Source organism: Crinia signifera, chromosome 5 (assembly GCF_055691185.1).
Source record: "Crinia signifera chromosome 5, ASM5569118v1, whole genome shotgun sequence".
Classification (NCBI taxonomy): Eukaryota; Metazoa; Chordata; class Amphibia; order Anura; family Myobatrachidae; genus Crinia; species Crinia signifera.
Window position 1 is genome coordinate 122,348,603 of NC_139221.1, and position 25,338 is coordinate 122,373,940.

The following is a 25,338-nucleotide window of genomic DNA, read 5'->3' on the forward strand; positions in this document are numbered from 1 at the left end:
ATTAGCTGGTGATAAACCAGGCACTTTAACACTTCTCCTCCCTATCACTGCTTCATACATCTGCCCCCTGTGTACCCAGCATGATCCAACTTGGTGTAATTATTTTCACACTAGGTGATTCATCGCGCCCTACGGGCGCTCTTCACACCGGCGTAAGGGGCTACGCCCCTTAATTTGTGAACATTTGTATTGTGAGAAATATGGTTAGAATTGTATGAAAGATGCCCTGTATTGCAGCTTCTGGCAGTGGGTGAGGGTCCAGCGTGGCAGCACAGGAGTACCGGACGGTGGCCCTGAGTCAGTGTCTCCTCCTACTGGGTGGGAGTTAGGGTGCATGAGAGCAGGAGGCTGGGATATGAGGCATGATAGGGGTATGTGGGCAACACAGCGTCAGCGATTACCCAGTGGTGGAAGTTACGGTTCAGGAGAGCAGGAAGCTGGGTAGTGATAGGGGTGTGTGGGCATACGGGGGACTAAAGAGGGTGGTGGACACTGTGCAGCTTCTGCCAGTGGGTGAGGGTCCAGCGTGGCAGCACAGAAATACAGGAGTCAGTGTCTCCTCCGACTGGGTGGGAGTTAGGGTGCATGAGAGCAGGAGGCTGGGCGGTAAAGCATGATAGGGGAATGTGGGCAACACAGGGTGAGCGGGTCTCTACTGGCGGAAGTTACGGGGCAGGAGAACAGGAGGCAGGGCAGTGTCCTCCCACATTGATGGCAAAAGTATTCAACATCGGCCATAAACCATCGATTATTTGAAAATCATTGATGGTCGATGGGCATCCCTAGAACTGGAGGAGGGTGGGGGACAGTATGCAGCTCCCGGCAGTGGGTGAGCGTCTCCTCCCACTGGGAGGGAGTGAGCGTGCATGAGAGCAGGAGGCTGTATAATAGTGGTATGTGGGCAAGACATTGATAAAAGTTGTGGCGCTGGTGCAGAGGGCAGTGGGGAAACCTGCAGTGCGGCAGCCAGGGCCGGATTTCCCACCTAGGGGCGGTACCTGCTTGTGGTGGTACAGGATCCCCCATTGTCACGGGGGTACGTGAAATGCGGGAGCGTGGGGCCGCGGTGGTCCGCTGGGGGGTGGAATTGCCGGAAGGGGGTCTGGGGGGTCTGCAAATTGCGGGAGGGGGGGTGGTGTGTGGGGATCCGCGGTTAGCGGGAGGGGGCGGGGGTCCGCAAATCGTGGGCGGGGGCGCGCTTGAATCGTGGGAAGGGTCGTCCGCAAATTGCGGGAGGGGGGTTGTCGGGGTTAGTGAATTGCGGGAGGGGGGGTTGCGGAGGTCCGTGAATTGCGGGAGGGGCGCGTGGGGTGCCGTGAGTCAAGGGGGGGTGGTGCGGGGGTCCGTGAATCACGGGAGGGGTCATGAATCGCAGGAGGCGGGGGTCGTGGGGGGGCTGCGAATCGCAGGAGGGGGGGTGTGGGGGGTTGCCGTGAATTGCATGAGGGGGGCGTGAATCAAGGGAGGGTGGGCGCAGGGGGGTGGTGCGGGGGTCCGTGAATTGCGGGAGGGGGCATGAATCGCGGGAGGGGGGGTCGTGGGGGGTTCCGAATCGCAGGAAGGGGGGTATGGGGGGTGCCGTGAATTGCGTGAGGGGGGCATGAATCACGGGAGGGGGGGTCCCCGAATGTGTGAATTACGGGGCGGTCGCAAATCGCGAGAGGTGCCGAGGGGGCCCGCAAATCGCGGGAGGGGGGCGCTACGGGGGGTTTCGTGAATCGCGGGAGGGGGGGTCGTGAGGGGTTGCGAATCGCAGGAAGGGGGGTGTGGGGGGTGCCGTGAATTGCGTGAGGGGGGCATGAATCGCGGGAGGTGGGGTCCCCGAATGTGTGAATTAGGGGGCGGTCGCAAATCGCGAGAAGTGCCGAGGGGGCCCGCAAATCGCGGGAGGGGGGCGCTACGGGGGGTTCCGTGAATCGCGGGAGGGGGCGGCGCGAATTGCGGGAGGGGGGTCGCAAATCATAGTAGGATGGGGGGTGCCGTGAATCGCGGGAGGGGGGGTCGCGGGGGGCCCTTTTAATGCCGGGAGGGGGGGTCGCAGGGGTCCCGCGAATCGCGGGAGGGGAGGATGCAGGGGTCCCGCGAATCGCGGGAGGGGGCTCGCGGGAGGGAGGGGTCGCTGGGGTCCCGCGATTTGCGGGAGGGTCGCGGGGGTCCCGCATTTCGCGGGAGGGGGTGGTCGCGGAGATCCAGCGAATCGCGGGAGGGGGTGGTCGGGTCTGGGACGTATATTAGACAGCACTTACATCGATAGCCATTACATCGACACCATTAGCTCAATAGGTCGACATGGTTTTAGGTCGACATACCATTAGGTCGACATGTCATTATGTCGACAGCTCATTAGGTCGACAGCTCATTAGGTCGACATGTTTTTAGGTCGACACTGCCATTAGGTCGACAGAGTCTATGTCGACAGTCAAAAGGTCGACATGGGTTTTTTCACTGTTTTTTTTTGGCCGAAATGTCGACACAGTCGACATGGACACAGTTTGAAGTGTACCGCAGCCGCTCGCTATGCTTCGGGCACACTATTTTATTCTCCCACCACGCCCTAGTGGATAGTAGGGCATGAAATACCGCCTGTCGGCACATGTCGGCTCAATAAACAGTGAAAAAACCCATGTCGACCTTTTGACTGTCGACATAGACACTGTCGACCTAATGGCAGTGTCGACCTAAAAACATGTCGACCTAATGAGCTGTCGACCTAATGAGCTGTCGACCTAATGAGCTGTCGACATAATGACATGTCGACCTAATGGTATGTCGACCTAAAACCATGTTGACCTATTGAGGTGTCGAACTAATGGTGTCGATGTAATGGCTGTCGATGTAAGTGCTGTCTAACAATAGTCCGGATACCGGGGTGGTCGCGGGGGTCCCGCGAATCGCGGGAGGGGGGTCGCGGGGGTCCCGCGAATCGTGGGAGGGGGGGTTCGCGGGGGTCCCGCGAATCACGGGAGGGGGGGTCGCGGGGGTCCCGCGACTTGCGGGAGGGTGGAAAGCGGGGGTCCCGCGAATCACGGGAGGGGGGGTGCGGGGTCCTGCGAATGGCGGGAGGGGGGGTCACGGGGGTTCCGCAAATCGCGGGAGGGGGGGTCGCGGGGGTCCTGCGATTCGCGGGAGGGGGGGGTCGCGGGGGTCCCGCGATCCGCGGGAGGGGGGGGGGTCGCGGGGGTCCCGCGATTCGCGGGAGGGGGGGGTCAGGGGGGTGCCGCGAATCGCGGGAGGGGGGGTCGCGGGGGGGTCCCGCAAATCGCGGGAGGGGGGGTCGCGGGGGGTCCTGCGAATCGCGGGAGGGGGGTCGCGGGGGTCCTGGCAGAGGGTAGGGATGTGCAGGAGTAATGGTGGATGGTGGCTGTGGAGTAATGGTGGATGGTGGGCGTGTACTGTAGCCCTGGCTGGGCGGGGGGAGGTGATGTCAAGGGGGTGGAACGTCAGACACATGAAAGTGAAACTGTTCTACACAGGAACGTTCTCCACAGGGGTTGAGTGACAGATCTGGCTAAATATATAAGAGATAATCAAATGTTCTGCACATGAAGCCAGATCACACATAACACTGGAGGAGTGTGTATGTGGGTGTGTCCCCTCCCCGCCTCCTCTCCTGTAACCATACACAGGCCCCGTAGTGGGGTAATAAGCCTCCTCCTCCTCCCGGCCCCTGCACTGTCTCCTCCTCCTCCCTGTGCTCCGGACTAGGCCGAGCTCTGCCGTCTCCCTGCTGCCCAGAAAGATGATAGGAGGCCGGTGCCCGCTGCTGGTATGTCTGCTGGTGGTCGGCGTGTGCGGGGAGCTGGGGATCGAGGAGGAGGACGATCCACACAGCAAGCACCTCTACTCGGCCGAGATGTTCACCCACGCCGTCAAGCAGTCTCCCCACTTCATAATGTTCTTCGCTCCCTGGTAAGGAGGCGGGAGTGGCGGCTGTAGCTCTACCTCTACCTGTCTGTGTATATGTGTCTCCCGCATACCCCGCTGATTACACTACATATAGCAGCAGTGCACGGAGCCGGTGCCCATGTGGGCACGGGGCTGGTGGCTTCACTCCTCCAAGGCCCCGTGCCAGTCAGGCCGGTGTGCTGCCACCTGTACTATGTATCCCTGTGTAAGGCCTGTGCTGTGCCAGCTCCAGGACCAGCCGCTCCCCCCCCACCCACCCTCTGATATGAGGCTGCCGCATTCCTGACCCAAAAATGGCTTTAGGTATTTCCTCTGTGGGATCACTAATGTGTTACCTGAGCTGAATAAGTACAGATGGCAGCACAGGGCTGTGTTTAGATTTGTCATTTACATTGTGAGCTGCATTATGGCGCTACTAATACTCTAACACTGTGTGGAGAGGAATGTCACAATACTGTGTAAATAAATGCTGCCCGAGGTCCCCTGGTTTGTTGCCCTCCTGTGTACACACCACATTGTGCTGCCTGTTGGCCCTCACTCACCAGTATGTGTGGTGGGTGTGGGATGCTGCTGACGTGGCTCAGGATTGCTGGCATTAACTGTCTCTGTGCTCAGGAGGTTGTCCTAATATTAAGACTGGGATGTTTCACTCTGAGGCAATGCTCTGCTCTGATGGTCATTATCCTCTCACATTGCTTTATCTGTAACTCTTCTGTATATACTGTAGCTCTGCCTACAGATGGAGCCCCTCTCTTCCATTGCCTGCGCTCGCCAGAATGTCCGTGCTGGCGGAGAGGGTCTCCATCAGACTGGCACGTGTGCCCAGTCACTTGGCGATGTGACCCTGCCCGTCTCCGCTCCAGGCTTTGTCAGCTCAGGGCTAGCGTTGTCCTATCCCCATTGTGGGGACAACACTACCCTGCTGCTGGCTTTGGGCTGCGCATTAGATCTAACGCATGGCCAGACAGCCAGCTGGTGGGAGGGGGGACACTTAATTAATAATGTGCAGGCCTGTGGGGGTGCCGATAAGGAGAGCTGTAAACGCTTTCCTTATTGGGGGGGGGGGGGGTCCCACTTCTCCATGTTATGCAGAAACAGCAGGACCCGTTATTTAACAAGCGTTAGAGGGAGGTTAATACATCGGCCCCAATCGCTTAAGTGTGTGGCCAGCTTAAGAAAAAGCACCAATAGACCGTAGAACACAGTAGGAGACTGTGTGAAATGGTTCACTCAGCTGCTAAAACAGCCGAGTGGCCAGCGATGTCTGGTGGGACTAAGTAGTCAGGTTTCGTGCAACTTTGCATCGTCTTCATATGAAAATGCATCTTGGACAAGTGCCTTCTGGTGCATCCTTCACGTTGCATTTTGTCTGTCTATGAAGTGTATACAATGATCTGAAGGTGAGCAGCGCTGATCGCTCGCCGTCAGAGTATTCAACTGCCTCCCCTTCACTCGCTGGTCCTTTTCAGCAAGGTGGAAACGTAGAATGTGCCAATTAAAACAGCTGGGCTCTCCACAAAATGGATTTTGCAAAACATTGAATATGGCAAGGGTGGTTGGATGGCGAAGATGGCTTTTTCTCGCCATATAAACCCACCTTTCCGCTGCTCGGCGCCTACATTGAATACACCCTTTGTGTTACTGAGTCTGTATATGCAGCACAGCAGAACTTGGTTTTTAAAAAAAAAAAAAGGTACTGGTTTCCTAGCACGGTATGCGATGGGACCCGACCGACCCGATTTTCGTGCTTTAAAGACGTTTTTAACGCACTTTGAAAATGGCATGCGATGCGACCGGCCCGATTTTTACATTGAACCCAATGTTAAATGCCCCCCAGACCCGGTTTTTAATTGTTAACCCACCCTGATGGTTAATTAGGTCAAATGCCCCCCCATTGTTTACGCAACGCCATGATCAATGCCAACCCGAAGCGTGGCTAGCGGAGCGGTACACATCCTCCGACCTTTTCATACCATCACTATCCACTTCGGCGTGGAGTTTATTTTATATAGTGTGGCGAGCACACGCGTAATACGTCTCAAGTTATGCGCGTCCCCTCGCTGGGCTTGCCACGCTTGTGGCTCGTTACGCTCGCCACACTATATAAAATCAACTCCACGCCGACGTGGATAGTGGGGGTATGGAAAGGTTGCTGCGCTCACTACGCTTCGGGTTGACATTGATCGTGGCGTTAACAATGGGGGGGGGGGGGCATACAATGAAAAATGGGGTCTGGGGGGCATTTAACATTGGTTCCAATGTAAAAATCGGGTCCATCGCATGCGATTTGGTTGCATGCGATGCGATCGACCCGATTTCATACAATTAAAATTGGTGGCGCCGTGCTAGGAAACAAGTACCAAAAAAAAAAAAGCCTTCATTGTATCACTTCACATACAAATTCAGAGACTCAGCCGCACACAAATATAAATGTGTCATGTATAAAATTAATCTGAAAAGTCTGCTGGTGCATCATTATCCAATGCATTGCAACTAAGATGCAGTCTGAGTGAAAAAGATGCCTCATTGCAAGCAGTGGCTTGCAGGTCTTAGCATGAAGGGAGGTTCTACTACTTGCAGCGACTGCATCAACAATTTCTGAAGACATATCTTTATAGTGTCCTATGAACTTAATAAATGTTGATTCAGTAGTAAAAAGCTTTGTTTCCATTTTAGGTGCGGCCACTGTCAGCGTCTGCAACCAACCTGGAATGATCTGGGTGATAAGTTTAACAATATGGAAGAGACGCCAGTTTATGTTGCGAAGGTGGATTGTACCATAGATAACACCATATGTTCCGAAAATGGTGTCAGAGGGTACCCCACGTAAGTTCCTAAAGACATATAGGGCCAGATGTATCAAGCTTCACAAAGTTATAAAGTGGAGAGTGATAAACAACCAGCCAATCAGCTCCTACCTGTTATTTTTCAAACCCAGCCGGTAACATGACAGGTAGGAGCTGATTGGCTGGCTGTCTTGGCTGGCTGGATGACACTCTCCGTTGTATCACTTTGTGAAGCTTAGTACATCTGGCTCATAGTCATACTAAATGTGTGTATTCCTTTATCAGGTTATTTGTTTTGCCCTAAGGAAAAGAACGTGTTGGTGTTGTTCCGCATGTTAAAATAGGACACTAGCTGAGATGTCTAAAGGCCCCCATACACTCTAGGGCGACGCCCCTGACTTCCCCCTGAGCTTCCCCGGCTGCTCCCCGGGGGAGCTTGATTAGATTGGCACTTGATGTGCCATTTTTTACATGTACATGGGGGGGGGGGGGGGGGGGCTACAGAGCAGGGCTGCTGGTGGGAGCAGGTGGTGACGCTGCGGGGGACACAGGCAGCATAGAGCCGGGCAGAGGGAGCCGGGAGCTTTCAGTGCTAGAAGCCTATACAATGAATGGGCAGCCTGTGATTGGCTGAGCGCTCTCTCAGCCAATTGCTGACTGGCCGAGAGAGCGCTCAGCCAATCACAGGTCGCCCATTCATTGTATGGGCTTTTTTTTTTAAATTCAGTACTGACAGCTCCCGGCTCCCCCTGCCCGGCTCTATGCCGCCTGTGTCCCCCGCAGCGTCACCAGCCCCCCCTGCTCCCTCCACCGCCGCGCCGCCCCACTAGGTCCCAAGTCAGGTGGTCGGACGTGCAGCAGGTCCGACCACCCGACGCAGATCCGATGCGCACGGGACCGCGCATCGGATCTGAGGGGATATCAAAACTAGCCGATTTTGGTCCGATTTCGGCCAGATCCGACTGATATGGCTGAAATCTGACCAAAATCGGTTAGTGAATGGGGGCCTTAAATGACAAGCTTATCTTGTGATCACTTTACTTTGTGCTTTGAGACCTGTGGTGACCTACAGCATATTCATTGTCATCACATTCTCTTCTGGTAAATTTATAATCTATGTAGCCCATAGGCACTAAGGATGGAGGGGGGGGAGCAGGGTAAAGGTAAGTATACTTACCTGACCCCTGTCAGGATTCCCTGCATTGGAATGCTGGTGGGGCTGTTATTGTTATTGGTAACTACAGCAGATGTCTTTTAATAGTGATCAAGAACCCCCTGTAATACATACAGGGATACTTTCATTTAGAGGCTTTCCCACAAAATGTATGTAAGAAATAGGGCCAGATGTACTTAGCCATGAAAAGTGATAAATGGAGAGCGATAAACCACCAACCAATCTGCTCCTAGCTGCCATTTTTTTCAAACCCAGTCAGTAATTTGGCAGGTAGGAGCTGATAGGCTGTTAATTTAATCTCTCTCCACTTTATCACTTTTAGTACATTTGGCCCTTTGTGAGATGTCATGTGAATGAATAATTCCTATTGAAGCAGACTGTAACGTGGGATTGTGGTAGTGTAAACTGCATTGTGAGAGTTTGCTAACCAGAAGATATTTTTTAAGTAATTTTTTTTGTTTGTTTGTTTGTTTTCTTGGTTTTTGAATAGAGTAAATGGTACTTGTGTATTATCAGGGCACCCCCGATATTAAGTTGCACGATTTTTCATCCCATCGCATGCCATGCACTGCGATGCGATGTAAGCCCCCTATACGATGTTAAATTGTATAAGCACCCTAATGGGTGCTTACAATGTTAAATGCACCCCCCACGCCACCCCCCCAGTATGAACGTGAACCCGAAGCGTGGTGAGCGCAGCAGTACGCGTCCTCCGACCTTTTCATACCCCCACTATCCATGTCGGCGTGGAGTTGATTTTATATAGTGTGGCGAGGGGACGCATATACCTGTGAAGTAATGCACGGGGCTCGCCACGCTTCGGGTTCACGTTCATACTGGCGGTGGCGTGGGGGTGCATTTAACATTGTAAGCACCCATTAGGGTGCTCATACAATTTATAATCGCATTGCATTGTATGCCATATACAATGCCATACAATTTTAACATTGGGGGACATCGCATCGCATGCCTTATGGTCTGCGATGGGCGCCGTGATAATACACAAGTACCGAGTAAATTTTATTCAAAGATAAAGAAATGTTGCATGCAGATATTGTGAAACTAGTGTATTATTAAAAAATCAGTTGCAGTTTGTAGTACAGGCATACACCATAATAAGAAGGGGGGGAAAAAACATCTGTAAAAAAAAAAACACGTTTACAAGATTGTAAGACAAACACTTATACGCCTTTCACATCGCACTTTTAAAACGGTATATTGCCGTTTTTTTCCCTTTTTAAAACGTTTAAGCCTGCACTGTGAATGCACCACAGCCAATTTACCGTTTCAAAACTGGCATTTCGAACCGTGTAAAAAGCAGAGTCCTACACGGTTCCTTGCCGTTTTTTGTGCAATGTGAATGTGTACAGTTTGTCTGAAACGGTATTTCAGGCAAACAACACAAGCACAGGCACAATTTGTGGCGCCCCCTCCCCTCCTATATGTCACACAGGACACACAATCACACTAGAACCCGTTACACAAAATCTCCGGGCATACCACTGCTATACAATAGGTGCGCGCCAGTGGTGTCCAGGTGTGCACCACTGGCGCAGCACCTCTACGGGACACCCCCGTGACCAGCTTCTGTCCCCCCAGTCGTTGTCCCCCCCCCTGTACCTGTGCTCCGGCGATCGGTACGCCGGAGCTCCCGCCCGCCCGCCCAGCCCGTCCGACAGCCTGTCACTCGTCAGGAAAATGCAAGAGCGCATATGACAGGCAAAAGGCACACATAGCACTTGAAACGTGTTCTGGATGAAACGTTTCAAGTGCTATGTGAATGACACTTAACCGGTATTTAAAACGGTAATCTGGGTCACTGTTAAGGCTCTGACCCGTTTTAATTACCGTTTTAAAATACCGGTTTTTAAACCGTGTCTGCGATGTGAAAGGGGTATAAAGTGATGAAATCCGTATACAATTGCAATTCTTGTCAATAAGTTTGTTTTTCTTGTGACAAACAAAACTAATCTACCAACTGAAGACAACCACTGTACAAATACAGTAAACAAATACTGGAAATCAAACAAACAAAAAAAACATGCATTTTATTCAAATATTTATCTGCAAAAGTGATATTCCTGTCCTTTCGTTTTCTCTGCCAGTGTATGTAGATAAATGCATGTGTAGTGAGTAATAATATTTCCGCTCATTGTTTCCTTTTAGCCTAAAGCTGTTTAAACCAGGCCAAGAAGCTGTGAAGTACCAGGGCGCAAGGGACTTCCAGACTCTGGAAAACTGGATGCTTCAGACGGTGAATGAGGAACCAGAAGTGAGTGTCCAGGAAATGTCCTTCCTGAAGGGCTTTTGATGCCTGTTTCTCTAGTTACTACAGTGCTTTGCTTCATTATAAGGGGTGACTGGTTGGTCAACTGTTTTTTGTTTGGGATCGCACCCGGACAAGCAGTTGTGTAGTTATGTTGCTTAAAAATCATTTTTTATTTTTTATACACCTTTGCAGCCCTACCAGCGTCCTGGATGGAACTGGTTAATCTTCTGCTAGAAAATTATAAACCTCACTGCCAGGTGTCAGTGTGAAATGTGGGCTTTTTTTTTTTTTTTTTTTCATGTCGGCTTGATCTGAAGTTAGTTTCGCCCAATATGAAAATATGAAAAACATTATCTATTTCTAGAAACCAGAAGTTGAACAAGAACCTCTGAAAACTTTGGAAGCTAAACAGGGCCTGTATGAGCTTACTTCAGGAACCTTCAAGGATCATATAGCCGAAGGTATAATTTGGTCCATTAAAATGTTCTTGTTGAAGCCAACATGTGCTGATATGTGTGTTACTTATTTACATTTTTATATATATATTTTTAAATAACTCCCCATCTTTAAAATTGAGCGTTGACTGCTGTATGGAGGGTGCATTTCATAGTAAATTTTGCAGGTTTGTGGTAGTTTTGCAAAATGGAGATCTCTATAACATCTGTCCTGTCTGTGTGCGTTTACCATGTGCAGGAGATGAGCTGATATTAGCAGGCAAAACATGCTACTTTGCGAAGCTCCAGCGATATGTTCTTCTAGTTTTTCATAATAATTTGGGGAAAAATACATTTTCCGAATTATTTTCTTTTTTTATTATAAATTCTGTCAGAATAAATTCTTGAAAAGGCCTCATCAAGGGCCAGATGTATCAAGCTTCAAAAGTGATAAACAGCCAATCGGTTCCTACCTGTTATTTTTCAAACACAGTCTGTGACATAGCAGGTAGGAGCCGATTGTCTGGCTGTTTATCACTCTCCATTTTATCACTTTTGAAGCTTGATACGTCTGGCCCCTAGTCCATTGTACAGTACATAGCACTTACCTGCTCTGTAGCTCTGTCATCTTAAGCGGAGCAGCAATTGTGAGTCCAGAAAGCACCCACCACCAGTTTACATAAAGTCATTGTGTTTAACTGGGTACAGGGTTTCTCATGTTAACAAATGTTGATGTTTGTTAGAGGGCCTTAAGACCAAGCCTTGTGGAACTTCAGCAGGTAGTGACCCACCACCTCCGCTTATCTGAGTGACATGTCCTATGTTTTATACTACACTGTCCAGCTTTCAGGAAGAAAAGATTTCAGCTGGTCATGCTCCCATCACAGCCTGGATTATGATGCTAGAATATAGTAAATTGAACTATACTGATCTCATAAATTGTCTGTCTGTTTTGCAGGAAACCATTTCATCAAATTTTTTGCTCCCTGGTGTGGACATTGCAAATCCTTGGCCCCCGCATGGGAACAACTGGCAGCCTCATTCCATGACTCTGAAACAGTCAAGATTGCCAAGGTATATAAGCAGCTAGGCCCATTGTAAGCATCCGCAGTTGGGCTTTCTGTGCACTCTGATTGGTATATTTCCTAAAGTGCGCTTTTTGAAATGTGGAGTTTATTGCCCATAGCACGTGTGTTTTTGATATTTCTTCAATTCAGAATCTTGCTGTATTCTGAAATGAATATAAAATAAAGATCAAGATGCATTTTTGCTAAAATAGCCTCCTTCAGCAGATCTACCTTTCGCTTTTTCCACCCTGTACAAAAATCCTGTGCTAGACCAAAGCGCCTTTTGCATACTATATAAATAGACTTTACTTATTAGAATTGCCCCTTAAGGCCTTCAGTAGTCTGCTCGCGGTGCTTCATGGCCTGGGCAAGCTTCCACTGGCTTCATGGCCTAGGCAAGCACATATTCATTGCTGCTGCAAAATAGCTGAAAGTTCTTCTTGTCTTACCTAAACATCAGTAAAAACTTAGAGACGTAGTGTAACTTTTAATGTATTTTACAGCTGCTGCCTCTATTATATAGTATTTGATATACATCTAAGCATAAAAGCTGGGTAATGTCCTTTACTGTACCCAAAATGTATTTTTATAGAAAGGGGAGCAATAAGGCATAATATACATAAGGCATCTCTCTACTACTCCAACAGAAAAAATAGACATTACAGCATATAAAAAAGTCTTCACCCACAAACAAAAATCAGTGTATAATACTTCAGAAATGAACAAACACGCTGTTGGATTCTCATTGAAGCACAGGAGGATAGGGGGTAATGGAGAAAATGTGAGGTAACCAGTAGGGGGAGACCTTGCCATAGATTAGTGGTTTTCAATGCGGGCCTCATGTAGCACAAACGGTATAGATTTTAAATATGTTCTTGGCTCGGCACTGATGGTTAAATCAAATTGGCTGAGATACTAATTGTCACCTGTGGCCATGCATGGATTGGGTATACTTAAAACCTGGACTGGTAGTGCTCCTTGAGGACCAAGCTTGGGACCACTGGCATATACAAGTGGCAATTGATGTGTGGAGCTCATAGTGCAGGCATTCCCAACAACGGTCCTCAAGGCACACTAACAGTGCAGGTTTTAGTGATATCCAGGCTTCAGCACAGATGGTTTAGTCAGAATCACTCATATACTAATTAAGTCACCTGTGCTCATGCCTGGATATCTACAAAACCTGCACTGTTGGTGTGCCTTGAGGACCGTGGTTGGAAATGACTGTCATGGTGTGTGTGTGTGTGTGACACAGAGGTATAAGGACCTCTGTACAGGGCTAGTATAGTAAAGGTCCCATGGAACCCAGGTGTTGTGGAAGGAATCGCTTTTCTATTGGAGGAGACTGGTGTCATTCACAGGTCAATGAACTTTTATTACACCATTGTTTTGTTTAGTCATGAATTTTCTATAAGTGTATTTTCACTATCCTTTTATTTTGTGTGATTATTACTCAGTTAAAAAAAAATTGGATTTCTAATATATTGTTCACAATAATTTAATTAAAACATGTTGTGATTTTTTTTTTTTTTTTTGTGTGTGTGTGTGTGTGTGTGTGTGTGTGTGTGTGTGTGTGTGTGTTCCTGCTTGGTACATATATAACTTGCTCACTGTTCCTTCCAAAGGTTGATTGCACTCAGCATAATGACCTCTGCTCTGACAATCAAGTACGTGGCTATCCAACATTACTGTGGTTTAGAGATGGCGAAAAAGTAAGTAATCCAATATTGTAGATGATTACCTATCTATTCTTGACTTTTTTTCCTATCTTTGACAATGCCATGTTTTTGCATGGCTACTCTTTCTCCTCTGATGCAGGTGGACCAATATAAAGGGAAGCGGGATTTAGATTCAATGAAAGAATATGCTGATAGCCAGCTGAAAACTGCAGAGGAAAAGGAAGATGATGTCCAAGTACCAACTGAAGAGCCTGTAGCAATAGAGGTGGGCAGCAGTCTGCAGGTTCATAGCTGTTTTTGTGGGTTTGGCTGATCCAAAGTAACTAGTTATACCTCCAGGATCAGTGGAGGGGTAAGAGGGCAATTTACACATGGTGGCGTGGTCCTGCCAACATGACTGTTGGGGGCATCTGTGCTGGGCTTCCCCTAAACTCTCTGTTCCAATGTGAATAGATGTCATGCACACAGTATCTATTCGCACTGTGGCAGGGACCCGCGGGCCTGGCTGTTTTAGCAAACAGCCTAGAGTTAACACTAGTAACAATGCAGCTGGTAAAGCTTGAACTCCAGGCCCACAATAATCATGCCACAATGTACAAAATCATATTACTTCGGTCTGTCCATCCTAAAGGCAAAGGCGCTTAGGCAGGAGCTATTCATTTGTGCTCACTTTCACCAGGTATCCTTGTTTCAAAACCTGAAATTAGCGTGTTAATGGAAGTTAACACACACACTGGGGCAGATGTATTAAGCCAGGAGAAGAGCTAAACTGGAGATATGCCCCAGCCAATCAACTCCCAATTGTCCTTTTCATACAGTTCATTGGCTGGTGCTTATCTCCTCCAGTTTCTCTTCTCAAGGCTTCATACAGATGGGTCTTCTCCCATCTTGGCAGGGGATGGCGCTGGTGTCGCCAGCCGCCATCCAGCGCCATGGCGATGGTGAGAAGGGGACGCGCGCGCACGAGAGGCGCGCGCGTCCCCTTCCGACGGCGCTTCCATACGTTTCCCCGGGTGCCCGCCGGCTTGCCGGCGGTAACCCGGGGTCCCCGCCGCCTGCCCGCACCCCCCCTAACCCTGTCCGTCTCCCTGAGGCGGAGACGGACAGGGTTTCCATCGCGCTAGCGACGGAGACGCGCGTGCGCGTGAGACGCACGCGCGTCTCAGTCTCCCTGCTGGCGGGTCGCCAGCGCGTACGTTCTGGCGACCCGCCAGCAAGGATGGGACCTGCCCCATCTGTACATCTGCCCCGGTATCCGTCAAGTTTACAGATTTATGTATTAACGCCTGTTGCCCTGCTAGTTATCGGGTAATTTTTTTCTCTGACATGCTTGGGCATCTGTAATGTGCCGTGGATAATTGGTTCCAGCTTTATGGGCCAAACACACAGGGCGATTTAAAGCCACAATTCTAAGTTATCTGACTAGAAATTAAGCATGGATAGCTCCGTGTGTATGTGTTATCGTCTGACGAGATATATATACACAGCATTTTGTATCCCAATTGCACACTGAGTGAGAAAATAACTACAGTATTAGGGACCCCCAGTGACAGAGAGGCCTTGACGTACGGCCTGGGGGCTTAGCCCTATATCTGCAGATATATGCAACCAAGATCTCTATTATCTGATTAATATGTAGTTATTTTCTCACTCAGTGTGCAATTGGGATACAAAATGTTTTTTTTCCTAGACAGAAATACCCCTCCCTTTTGGCACCTGAATGACACACCTCTGATTGAGCAGCTTGCCAACAAAAGTGTTGTGTAGATATATACAGCATGCAGTATACAGAGAACACTGTCCATGACAGATGGCTCGGCACACATCGCAGAGCGACTGCGAAGCACAGATGCTCAGTTCCCCCGTGTCTTTTAATAAAATTACTATTTTTACTTTGGGAGGAAAAAGGCCTCTGTATTTTGAAGAAAATGATTAGCACATATTTCAGGGGTTGTCGTAAAATTACAGCGAGAGATTCTAAAATCCTGGTTTTGTTAATAACTAACCAATGTACCTTTAGACATCATGTAGAAAAGTGCTAGGACTCTGTCTGTACAGAGCTGTGGCTGTGCCTTTTGGTAAAGTCTTAAAAATGTGGAAACTGCACACAGCTGGCTATATATGTTGTGCAATTACTGGAGCTGGTTTCAATTTGTCCATGCGCATAGGGGGGAAATATGCAGAGATTCGGTGGGAAAGCAAAGAATATATATTTTAAGGGGCATTCTTTTTTTTCTGTTTTTTTTTTTTTTTTTTTTTTATAAATCTGTTTATTAATTTTCCAACAATATCACAAAGTAACACACACATGTAAATATCTATCTATCTAGGCCTTAAGAGAACGATCTTTCAACAGATTACGGACATTTTATAAATGCAATAAAAATAATCATTTTCCATATACTTAATGTTAAACAATCTGTTTACTTATACTAATTTTCTATTGGTTTATAACTATGGTATAATATCTCTTATTTTTTGATTGGTTGTAAACCATGTATTTTTAATCACTACGGCCCATACAATTCCAGACACTTAACTGAAAACAACAACGAAAAATAGAAAAGAAAAAAAAAAAAAGAAAAAGAAAAACTAACATACATCCGTAGTCAAGGGACTTCCGAGAGCCTACCGTAAGGTAGTAAATGGAGGAGTAGGGGGGATGGGAGAGGGGCTCTATCCTAGGGGGACTGCGTTGCTCGTTGTTCTTTAGAGCTCCCCTTTCCTTTATCTAATTATATCTGTGTGTGGTGGTCCCTTTTGACTTAACACCATTAACCTGTTGTCAAGAAGATTATACCAGGGAGTTCATCATTACTCTCATCAACTATCAGCATCGTATAGTGTTTAAGTTTTCTTTTTGGGGAGTGGTAGCGAGTTATCAATGCTCATTTCTCTATTTTTCTTAGTCTTTCCTTTTTCCCCTTTTCTCCCCCTCTATATACAATATTATTCAATTTTTATCCCTTTATTATAAGCCAGTCTTCCTGGATGCTTTCACTTTTCCCCTCCCGAAATCCATTAAGGCCCGGACACTAACGCAAACTACACATAAACATAACACTACAATACAGTGATTGGGGAAATGGAATGGAGAGGGGAGGGGTGGGGAGGGGAGGTGTCTCTTTGATCCAGACTATTCTACTCACATGGGCTTCGCTGTATCTATATAAGATCTCCCTGTCCTTTTGGTCGCATCAGATTATAGAGTTGTTGAATTCTGCCCACGACGTCCATACTTCCCTGAACATGTCCATTTTCTCCTCTACTAATCCTGCTAAATATTCCATTTGATATAGGTGCCACACCGTCTCTTTAATTGTTGCCATAGATGGAACCCTATTTGATTTTCAATGTGAGGCTATTTTTATTTTCGTAGCACTCAATATAAACCATATAAGTTTTTGGGACGATGTTTTAATCCCTGGAATTTTTAAAGGGAGCAAAACATATTCAGGGGACTTAGGAATCTCTATATTTGTAATTTGCTTAATTAAGTCGAAAACTAATTTCCAAGTTTGTTGAATTTGTGGGCATGTCCAAAAGATATGTGCGAGGTCCCCTTTATACCCGCAACCACGCCAGCATAGGTCGTTGGCCCCACTATATATGCGACTTAGTCTATTCGGGGTCAGATACCACCGGGAATATATTTTAAAAGCGTTTTCTCTATAACGAATTGACTGGGATACTGATATCAAATTTTTTCTGATCCTCACCCAGTCTTCCAGGGCTAGTTGTTTACCAAACTCTGACTCCCATGTCAGTTCCTGTGGGAGGCGCTGTGGCATTAAGGGGCATTCTATGTTTTATGCCAGTGGCGTTTTTGGGATGGTTGTGTGTGTATATGTGTTACACAACATAGCACCTTTTAGTCTCTCAGCAGTTGTAGGAAAAGCTGCACTCTATCAGACATACGTCCATTAAATATCTTCCATATATTAGGAATAGACATGCCTCATTAAGAATAGGCCTCTCCAGTCTCTAACTATAGGATGTTTTATCTTTTCCAGTCCAAGGTCCTGTCTCTTACTGAAACAAACTTTGACCAGACTATTGCCACAGGTGTCAGCTTTATAAAGTTTTATGCACCATGGTGAGTATTTCAGCTGAAACTTTGTGGATTCTCCAGACTGTTGTGTTTGCTGTGGTTTGAGGTATTTGAATACCGCTGTCTGGCGTATACACTGGTGTTTAAGCTAACTGTGTAGCAACGTTTATGAAGTGTACTGCTAAAGTGTCCGCTGATGGTAAATCTTCCATTGGTTTCTATAAATTGGTATATACACAATGATGTCATCGTTTCTTAAGGTGTGGACACTGCAAGCACCTTGCTCCTACGTGGGAGGAACTCTCGGAAAAGGAATTTGTTGGTTTCAGCGATGTTAAAATTGCCAAGGTTGACTGCACTGCAGAGAGATCACTCTGTAACAGATTCTCGGTAAGTCTGTGCACTCCTTTGTTCCCCTTTTGGCTCAGGTACCAAGTCCTTTATAATTTAAAAAACATTAGTGACATTGCCCAGTAAGTGTCAGAACTCCTGGAGGTCATGGAAGCATCAGCCTTCAGGTGGCAGCTGTCAGGAGAACACGGAGATCCATCTATTACCGATGCCTGACCTCTGCTGATCACTGCAGCGGCTCAGGCAGTTATAGCTAGATCCTTTCTTTTGCAGTGTGAAAGTTTGTGATTATCATTATGTCCCATGTGAAGTGAAAGATGTGAGGAGCAGTAGACCAAAAAATGCCCCAAATCAGGATGAATGTGGGGACACACTGTGCAGGGCTGGAGACAGTAGGGGGCTAGCCAGTTCTAGACGGACAATGCTGGGCTGGAGCTGCTTAAACACAGGAAATTAGACTTGGGTGGGGGTGGGGGGGGGGGGGGGGGTTGATGCAGAGGAGAACTGGTTGATTATCCAAAACTATAAATACTGGGGATAGGGGCATACTCTGCTGTGGTACTGCACCAGTGTGCCCCTATCCCCAGTCAGATTATGTGTTTGCTTGAGGAAAAGAGATCCTCAAACACCCCCAGCCCTCTCTGAACTTCAGTTGTATTCTGTTTTGTAGCCTGCTTGTTTGCTTTAGGCTATCATCACCATTTTTATTTTTTCTTGGATGCAATATAAGGTGGTAGAATTACAAAGTATGTTTGGGTTAACACTAATGTGGGTCAGGACTAGGCTATTGGGGTAGATAAAGCAAAGTTTAGAGAGAGAGAAGCTGACCGAGTGGTACTTTATATTTATTTTTCAAACGCCGCCTATAAACTGGTAGAAGCTGATTGTTGGTACTGTGATGACCTCTCACACTGAGGTAGATGTATGAAGCAGTGATCAGGCAAGAGAAGTGATAAAGTGCCTGGTACTTGATCACCGGCCAATCGGCTCCTGACTGTCCCTTGTCAAACCCAGTCTATAACTTAAGTCAGGAGCTGATTGGCCGGTGATCAAGTACCAGGCACTTTATCCCTTCTCCTGCTCTATCACTGCTTCATACATCTACCCCACTGTTAGGTGCAGTATTTTTGGGGGCAGTATTTTTGGGGGCAATCTGGGTAACTGTCATTTGTGACACAATCACATGGTTTTACCAAAATGCTCAAGTGGTTTGGAAAGTAGGAAACTTTTTTTTTCAACTGTTTGTTTATTATATATTTGCCAGCTAATGGTATGAGGTTTGAGTTCTACCCCTTTCACAACCACTTGTAACCCCTGTTATTGCCAGATCTACCAGGGTTGTGGTGTTAGGAAATCCGATTCTGGTAGCTAGCGGGGTCAAACCTGAAACTAACCCAGGAAGCCATTGATGTGACCTGGGTAACTCAAAGTATAGAGAGCTGGAGCAATGGTGCTTTGAGATGATTTCCCTCCTAGCATCTGTAAAGGGAAGAACCAAACCCAGCCTGGGGTGAGAATGGAGTTTCAGGCTGGTGTGACACAGCGTGAAATGTTGGACCTGGGGGTTTTGGAAAAGCTATTACGTAAAAAAAAAAATCTCCCTCTCTGCGATTTTGCTAGATATACACAATCTAGCATGTGTAATATACAAGGCATATGGTACAGTCCATGCCTCTGCAGCAAAGCCTCCATGTGTTCAATTGAAGAAATGTTTTCAGTTCTGGCATTAAATGAAGAAGAAAAAGAAATGGTTCATTAAACCCAGTAATTATTTCAAGCCATCTTTGTAATTTCTGTATTACAATGGAAAGATGAAACTTGAACCAGGCAGATATTTTCCTTGTTCTCAGTCACTTCCAGACATGCCTGGATTTCCCACCCTGAAAATTCTGCTAAAATGAATCCTTATTTAGTGTATGCAGAAAATTCATGTCCTTGGTATAGATGATGATGAAATGAGTAGGTTCGATGTATGTGGAATAGGGCACACATGCAGCTCCTGCTGATTAGTATATGTGGCATGCCTATACTCTGTTGTGACTGCAGCTGTATCTTCATACATAATGCTACCTTACGGTCTTTTCCGGGAAACACTTAATGTTCAGTTACTTATGTAGATACAGTGGCGGTCACACACTGGATATAGGTATGCCACATATCCTTTTAATCCTCAGAAGCTGCTTGTGTGTAATATAATGCAGCTTGTGTCGCATGGAGTATGGATGTATGTTAACATCTGGCACAACATTTTCGTATCTCTTCTCCACAATCAGCTAAGCCATCACTTCAGCAGTACAAAAGGTGTGTGTGTGTGTGTGTGTGTGTTTTTTTTTTTGTGTATGGATTCAACACTCACTATTCATTACACACAAGTTACCCATAAGCTTCATGCTACAAAAATGAACTCCTAAATAACTGGCTTTGATAATTCTGCAGTTGAAAAAAACATGAGTAATATCTTGGTGTGTGTGTGTTTTTATAATTAGTAGTAAGCAGCATTTGATTTAGATTTGCAACAAGAATTTTAGCAGCGCTTGACAGTGAAAGACACTAGATGGTGAAAAATGTAGCAATTTATTACACAATTAAAATACAGTCTAAAAATAAAAACATATCCACATAATAATGGGGGAAATGGGGGGCAAGTGTTGGTAGGAATAGAATGGTGAGGAGGACCAAATGATAATATGACCTGCTCTGATCCGTGTAGTAAGTCCCGATGGAGTATAGTCCAAGATTGTCTGGGAATCGCTGGAGGGATCGGTCCTTATAGATGTTGAAATAGGACCAATCTTAAACCTCAACCAGTGGAGCGAAGAGTGGTTCCAGTGGGGATATATACTTTCCAAATCGGGTGGTGAGATGAAATGAACGGCAATCAGAAAAAGTAGGCAGGAGATGGTCCAATATGCCCTCAGAGTCCAAACCAAGGTGGGGGGGTTGTTGGCACCAACGCGTTTCGCTGGGACTGAATTCCAGCTTTATCAAGGTGACTGTCCTTTGTCTGGGCACCCATATATATACCCAGACTCCTTTGTCTGGGCACCCATATATATACCCAGACTCCCTTGCATCAATTTGCATAATTGGGCAATGGATATGTGTTACATGACATAAAAACAATAAAATATTAAAATATATAATGGAGACAGACATATAATTCATTCTAACTAATCTCTTGATCTAAAATGGAACATTTATAGATGCACATTGACATAAAAAAGACGAAAAGTTTAATATATGAGAATTACTTCCGGATCAAACTGTGATAGCTTAGTGTTTGAACCAGGCTTTTAGAATCATAATATCATCATCCATAGGGCCTTGGGTAACATAGACATCAACAGTATACTTTGATTGTGTTAATACATATTTATTAAAACAGCAAAGGGGTAAATATGAGAGATCTTATTAAAACGTAAGACCGGATGTGTAAAGCCGATATTCGGCCAATAGGAATAAGCATATAGTGGTGCTTCCTGCTTATTGGAACGCACTCACGTGTATATGGTTCCACCGGTTATGATGTCAGGGAAGTGTTACATCTATTCTCCCCTCTTGCCGGAGGTGACGTATCGTAGTCACCGGCATATTACCTCGGAGGGCAGGATGTGATGTGTGGTGTTACATCCATCTACATCCCTCTCCCGGAAGTGACGTATCAGCAGATTCTTAGTTGCGCACAGCCCGAAGATCAGGAAGTGGTGCATGGTGCCGCATACGTCTGTGTTCCCCTACCGGAACTGACGTATCGACATATTTATTGACTGTGCGCCATCTTTAGCAGCTTGTGGAAGTACCAGGGAATGGAGTATAGTTTATCAAACCGGATGTGACGTTACGTAATTGATACTTGTGGCACATTTATTCAATTTATCACCGCACATCACGGAAGTGATGCGTTTCCACCTGGTTTTACTGTGGGGGAAACATTATTTCGATGTACACTAACTTCCTTTAGGAACGTTTAATCATTTAATAATTATATATACCTCATTCAGACACAAATATAAAAATATATATATATAAAGAACACAACAACAATAAAAAATGATGAATGATAATGATCAGAATAATTATATAATAAAAATTATGAATAAATGATTAATTAAATATAAAAGACTAATAATCAATGAAAAATATTAATTTTTAGAGGAATTTGATAATTAGTAATAACTGGACAATTGATATATAGAGTAGATATAGAACATTCAGCTGGCTGATTAGATACATACAATATCATTCGTCCTGTAGTTGCAATCTTAAGTATGTTGGGAGAACAACAAGAGCGCTAAGAACACGTTTCTTAGAGCACAGAAAAAACATTAAAAATAGAAACATGCTACATAGTGTATCTAGGCACTTTGCGGAACACCATAATGGTGACTCAGAGTGCTTAAAAGTACTTGGAATAGAACATGTTAACACCAGTAAACGAGGAGGAAATGGATACAAAATATTATGTAGACAAGAGATCTACTGGATATTTAAATTTGACTCATTGTTCCCCAAAGGACTGAACGAGTCCCTGGAGCTAAATACTGTCCTTTAAGTATAGTCTCATCAAAACATATAATTCTTAGAGTGAAGAATAACTTCTCGATATACCTGTGTTTTTAGATTATCGTTTGTATTTGCGTAGGATGGTTTTCTGAAAATACTTATTTGAGAGTTATAACTGAAACCATCACTAATAATGAATTATTATTGCGGTATCGTCTTTCCTGTTCACTATTGCCACCACTACTTATACGGTGACGAATGATATTGTATGTATCTAATCAGCCAGCTGAATGTTCTATATCTACTCTATATATCAATTGTCCAGTTATTACTAATTATCAAATTCCTCTAAAAATTAATATTTTTCATTGATTATTAGTCTTTTATATTTAATTAATCATTTATTCATAATTTTTATTATATAATTATTCTGATCATTATCATTCATCATTTTTTATTGTTGTTGTGTTCTTTATATATATATATATATTTTTATATTTGTGTCTGAATGAGGTATATATAATTATTAAATGATTAAACGTTCCTAAAGGAAGTTAGTGTACATCGAAATAATGTTTCCCCCACAGTAAAACCAGGTGGAAACGCATCACTTCCGTGATGTGCGGTGATAAATTGAATAAATGTGCCACAAGTATCAATTACGTAACGTCACATCCGTTTTGATAAACTATACTCCATTCCCTGGTACTTCCACAAGCTGCTAAAGATGGCGCACAGTCAATAAATATGTCGATACGTCAGTTCCGGTAGGGGAACACAGACGTATGCGGCACCATGCACCACTTCCTGATCTTCGGGCTGTGCGCAACTAAGAATCTGCTGATACGTCACTTCCGGGAGGGGGATGTAGATGGATGTAACACCACACATCACATCCTGCCCTCCGAGGTAATATGCCGGTGACTACGATACGTCACCTCCGGCAAGAGGGGAGAATAGATGTAACACTTCCCTGACATCATAACCGGTGGAACCATATACACGTGAGTGCGTTCCAATAAGCAGGAAGCACTACACGCTTATTCCTATTGGCCGAATATCGGCTTTACACATCCGGTCTTACGTTTTAATAAGATCTCTCATATTTACCCCTTTGCTGTTTTAATAAATATGTATTAACACAATCAAAGTATACTGTTGATGTCTATGTTACCCAAGGCCCTATGGATGATGATATTATGATTCTAAAAGCCTGGTTCAAACACTAAGCTATCACAGTTTGATCCGGAAGTAATTCTCATATATTAAACTTTTCGTCTTTTTTATGTCAATGTGCATCTATAAATGTTCCATTTTAGATCAAGAGATTAGTTAGAATGAATTATATGTCTGTCTCCATTATATATTTTAATATTTTATTGTTTTTATGTCATGTAACACATATCCATTGCCCAATTATGCAAATTGATGCAAGGGAGTCTGGGTATATATATGGGTGCCCAGACAAAGGAGTCTGGGTATATATATGGGTGCCCAGACAAAGGACAGTCACCTTGATAAAGCTGGAATTCAGTCCCAGCGAAACGCGTTGGTGCCAACAACCCCCCCACCTTGGTTTGGACTCTGAGGGCATATTGGACCATCTCCTGCCTACTTTTTCTGATTGCCGTTCATTTCATCTCACCACCCGATTTGGAAAGTATATATCCCCACTGGAACCACTCTTCGCTCCACTGGTTGAGGTTTAAGATTGGTCCTATTTCAACATCTATAAGGACCGATCCCTCCAGCGATTCCCAGACAATCTTGGACTATACTCCATCGGGACTTACTACACGGATCAGAGCAGGTCATATTATCATTTGGTCCTCCTCACCATTCTATTCCTACCAACACTTGCCCCCCATTTCCCCCATTATTATGTGGATATGTTTTTATTTTTAGACTGTATTTTAATTGTGTAATAAATTGCTACATTTTTCACCATCTAGTGTCTTTCACTGTCAAGCGCTGCTAAAATTCTTGTTGCTTCTTTGTTTTTTCTAAGGGTTGACCATCCCTTATCCTAGCAGCCGCTTTTTAGGAAAACACCTCTGGTATTAGCGCTCCATTTTTCAACCCAGGTTGAATTTTTCCATTTTGATTTAGATTTGACCTTTTTGTCCACTTCAAATTTGTCTTATCTTATTGAAATCCTTCCCTTTTACAGGTACGCGGGTATCCGTCATTGCTACTTTTTCGTGCTGGGGAAAAAGTTGGTGAGCATGAAGGAGCCAGAGATCTGGAAACATTACAGAACTTTGTCTTGCGTCACTCCAGAGATGAACTATAAAACTTTCCTGAACCCTATGGGTTTATGCCGCCTGTATGGGCCAAACAGTTACTGAATTTTTTTACATGCAGTACTACAGAGCATCCGAATATGATGGTTTGTCTTCTCAGTATTCTGTAAGACGTCTAACATGGAAAAAGAGGGGGCACAACACTTTGCCTTTCCAAAGGGCCACAGAAACCTATACTTGGGATGTAGGTTTATTATGCCACTACATGGACCGTACCTCTTAAAGAGAATAGATTTTAACAATCCGTCTCTTAAACATGCTTCTTGATCACCTTTTTACCATTATAAAAATGTTCCTTCGTGAAAAATTAGCTGTGAAGTGCCTTACTTGCTGGGTGGGTAAGGGTTGAAGGGTTAAACTGAACCAATAAATATTTGTCATTGTTCTGTTGATTTCTGATTATGGTGTGTGCAGCGTATATCAATGGTTTGTTAGAAAATGTTATACCTTTTTTTTTACCTAATGGGAAAATGTCATTTCTGATCCTCTGTCTCACTGTACTGTAAGCCTAACCTAATTGTTTTTAGGCTCTAGGCTAGGCTGCTTCAATAAATGCAGCTTTATAAGACAAACAATGCGTTTTGGATTTATTTTAATTTTGCCTCTAAGTTTTTCAGTGTAAGCATGGGCCTGTCTTACGTAAGCATGTTCTGTGAGATAACTGATACAAAGAAGTATTGTAAGTAAAATAAATAATAGTAATAAGGATTATAAATAATATGGAACAAGACTGTTCGTTCAGCTTATCATTAACAAATGGATGAAGGCTTTTGGGTTACAATTAAATTTATAGAACTCGACCACCCTGACTGCGC

The 25,338-nt window shown here is 45.3% G+C and overlaps 1 protein-coding gene across 1 annotated transcript; it reads left to right on the forward strand.

Annotated features, from left to right (window-relative positions):
- The first annotated feature begins 3,657 nt into the window (after positions 1–3,657).
- Positions 3,658–25,030, forward strand: TXNDC5 (thioredoxin domain containing 5). The gene is made up of 10 exons (XM_083187956.1): positions 3,658–3,909; positions 6,583–6,732; positions 10,033–10,138; positions 10,500–10,596; positions 11,528–11,643; positions 13,262–13,348; positions 13,455–13,580; positions 17,329–17,411; positions 17,627–17,756; positions 24,391–25,030. Exons 1-10 carry the CDS (start codon positions 3,740–3,742, stop codon positions 24,511–24,513), a joined length of 1,188 nt encoding a protein of 395 aa, XP_083044082.1. The 5' UTR covers positions 3,658–3,739; the 3' UTR covers positions 24,514–25,030.
- The last annotated feature ends 308 nt before the right edge of the window (positions 25,031–25,338 follow it).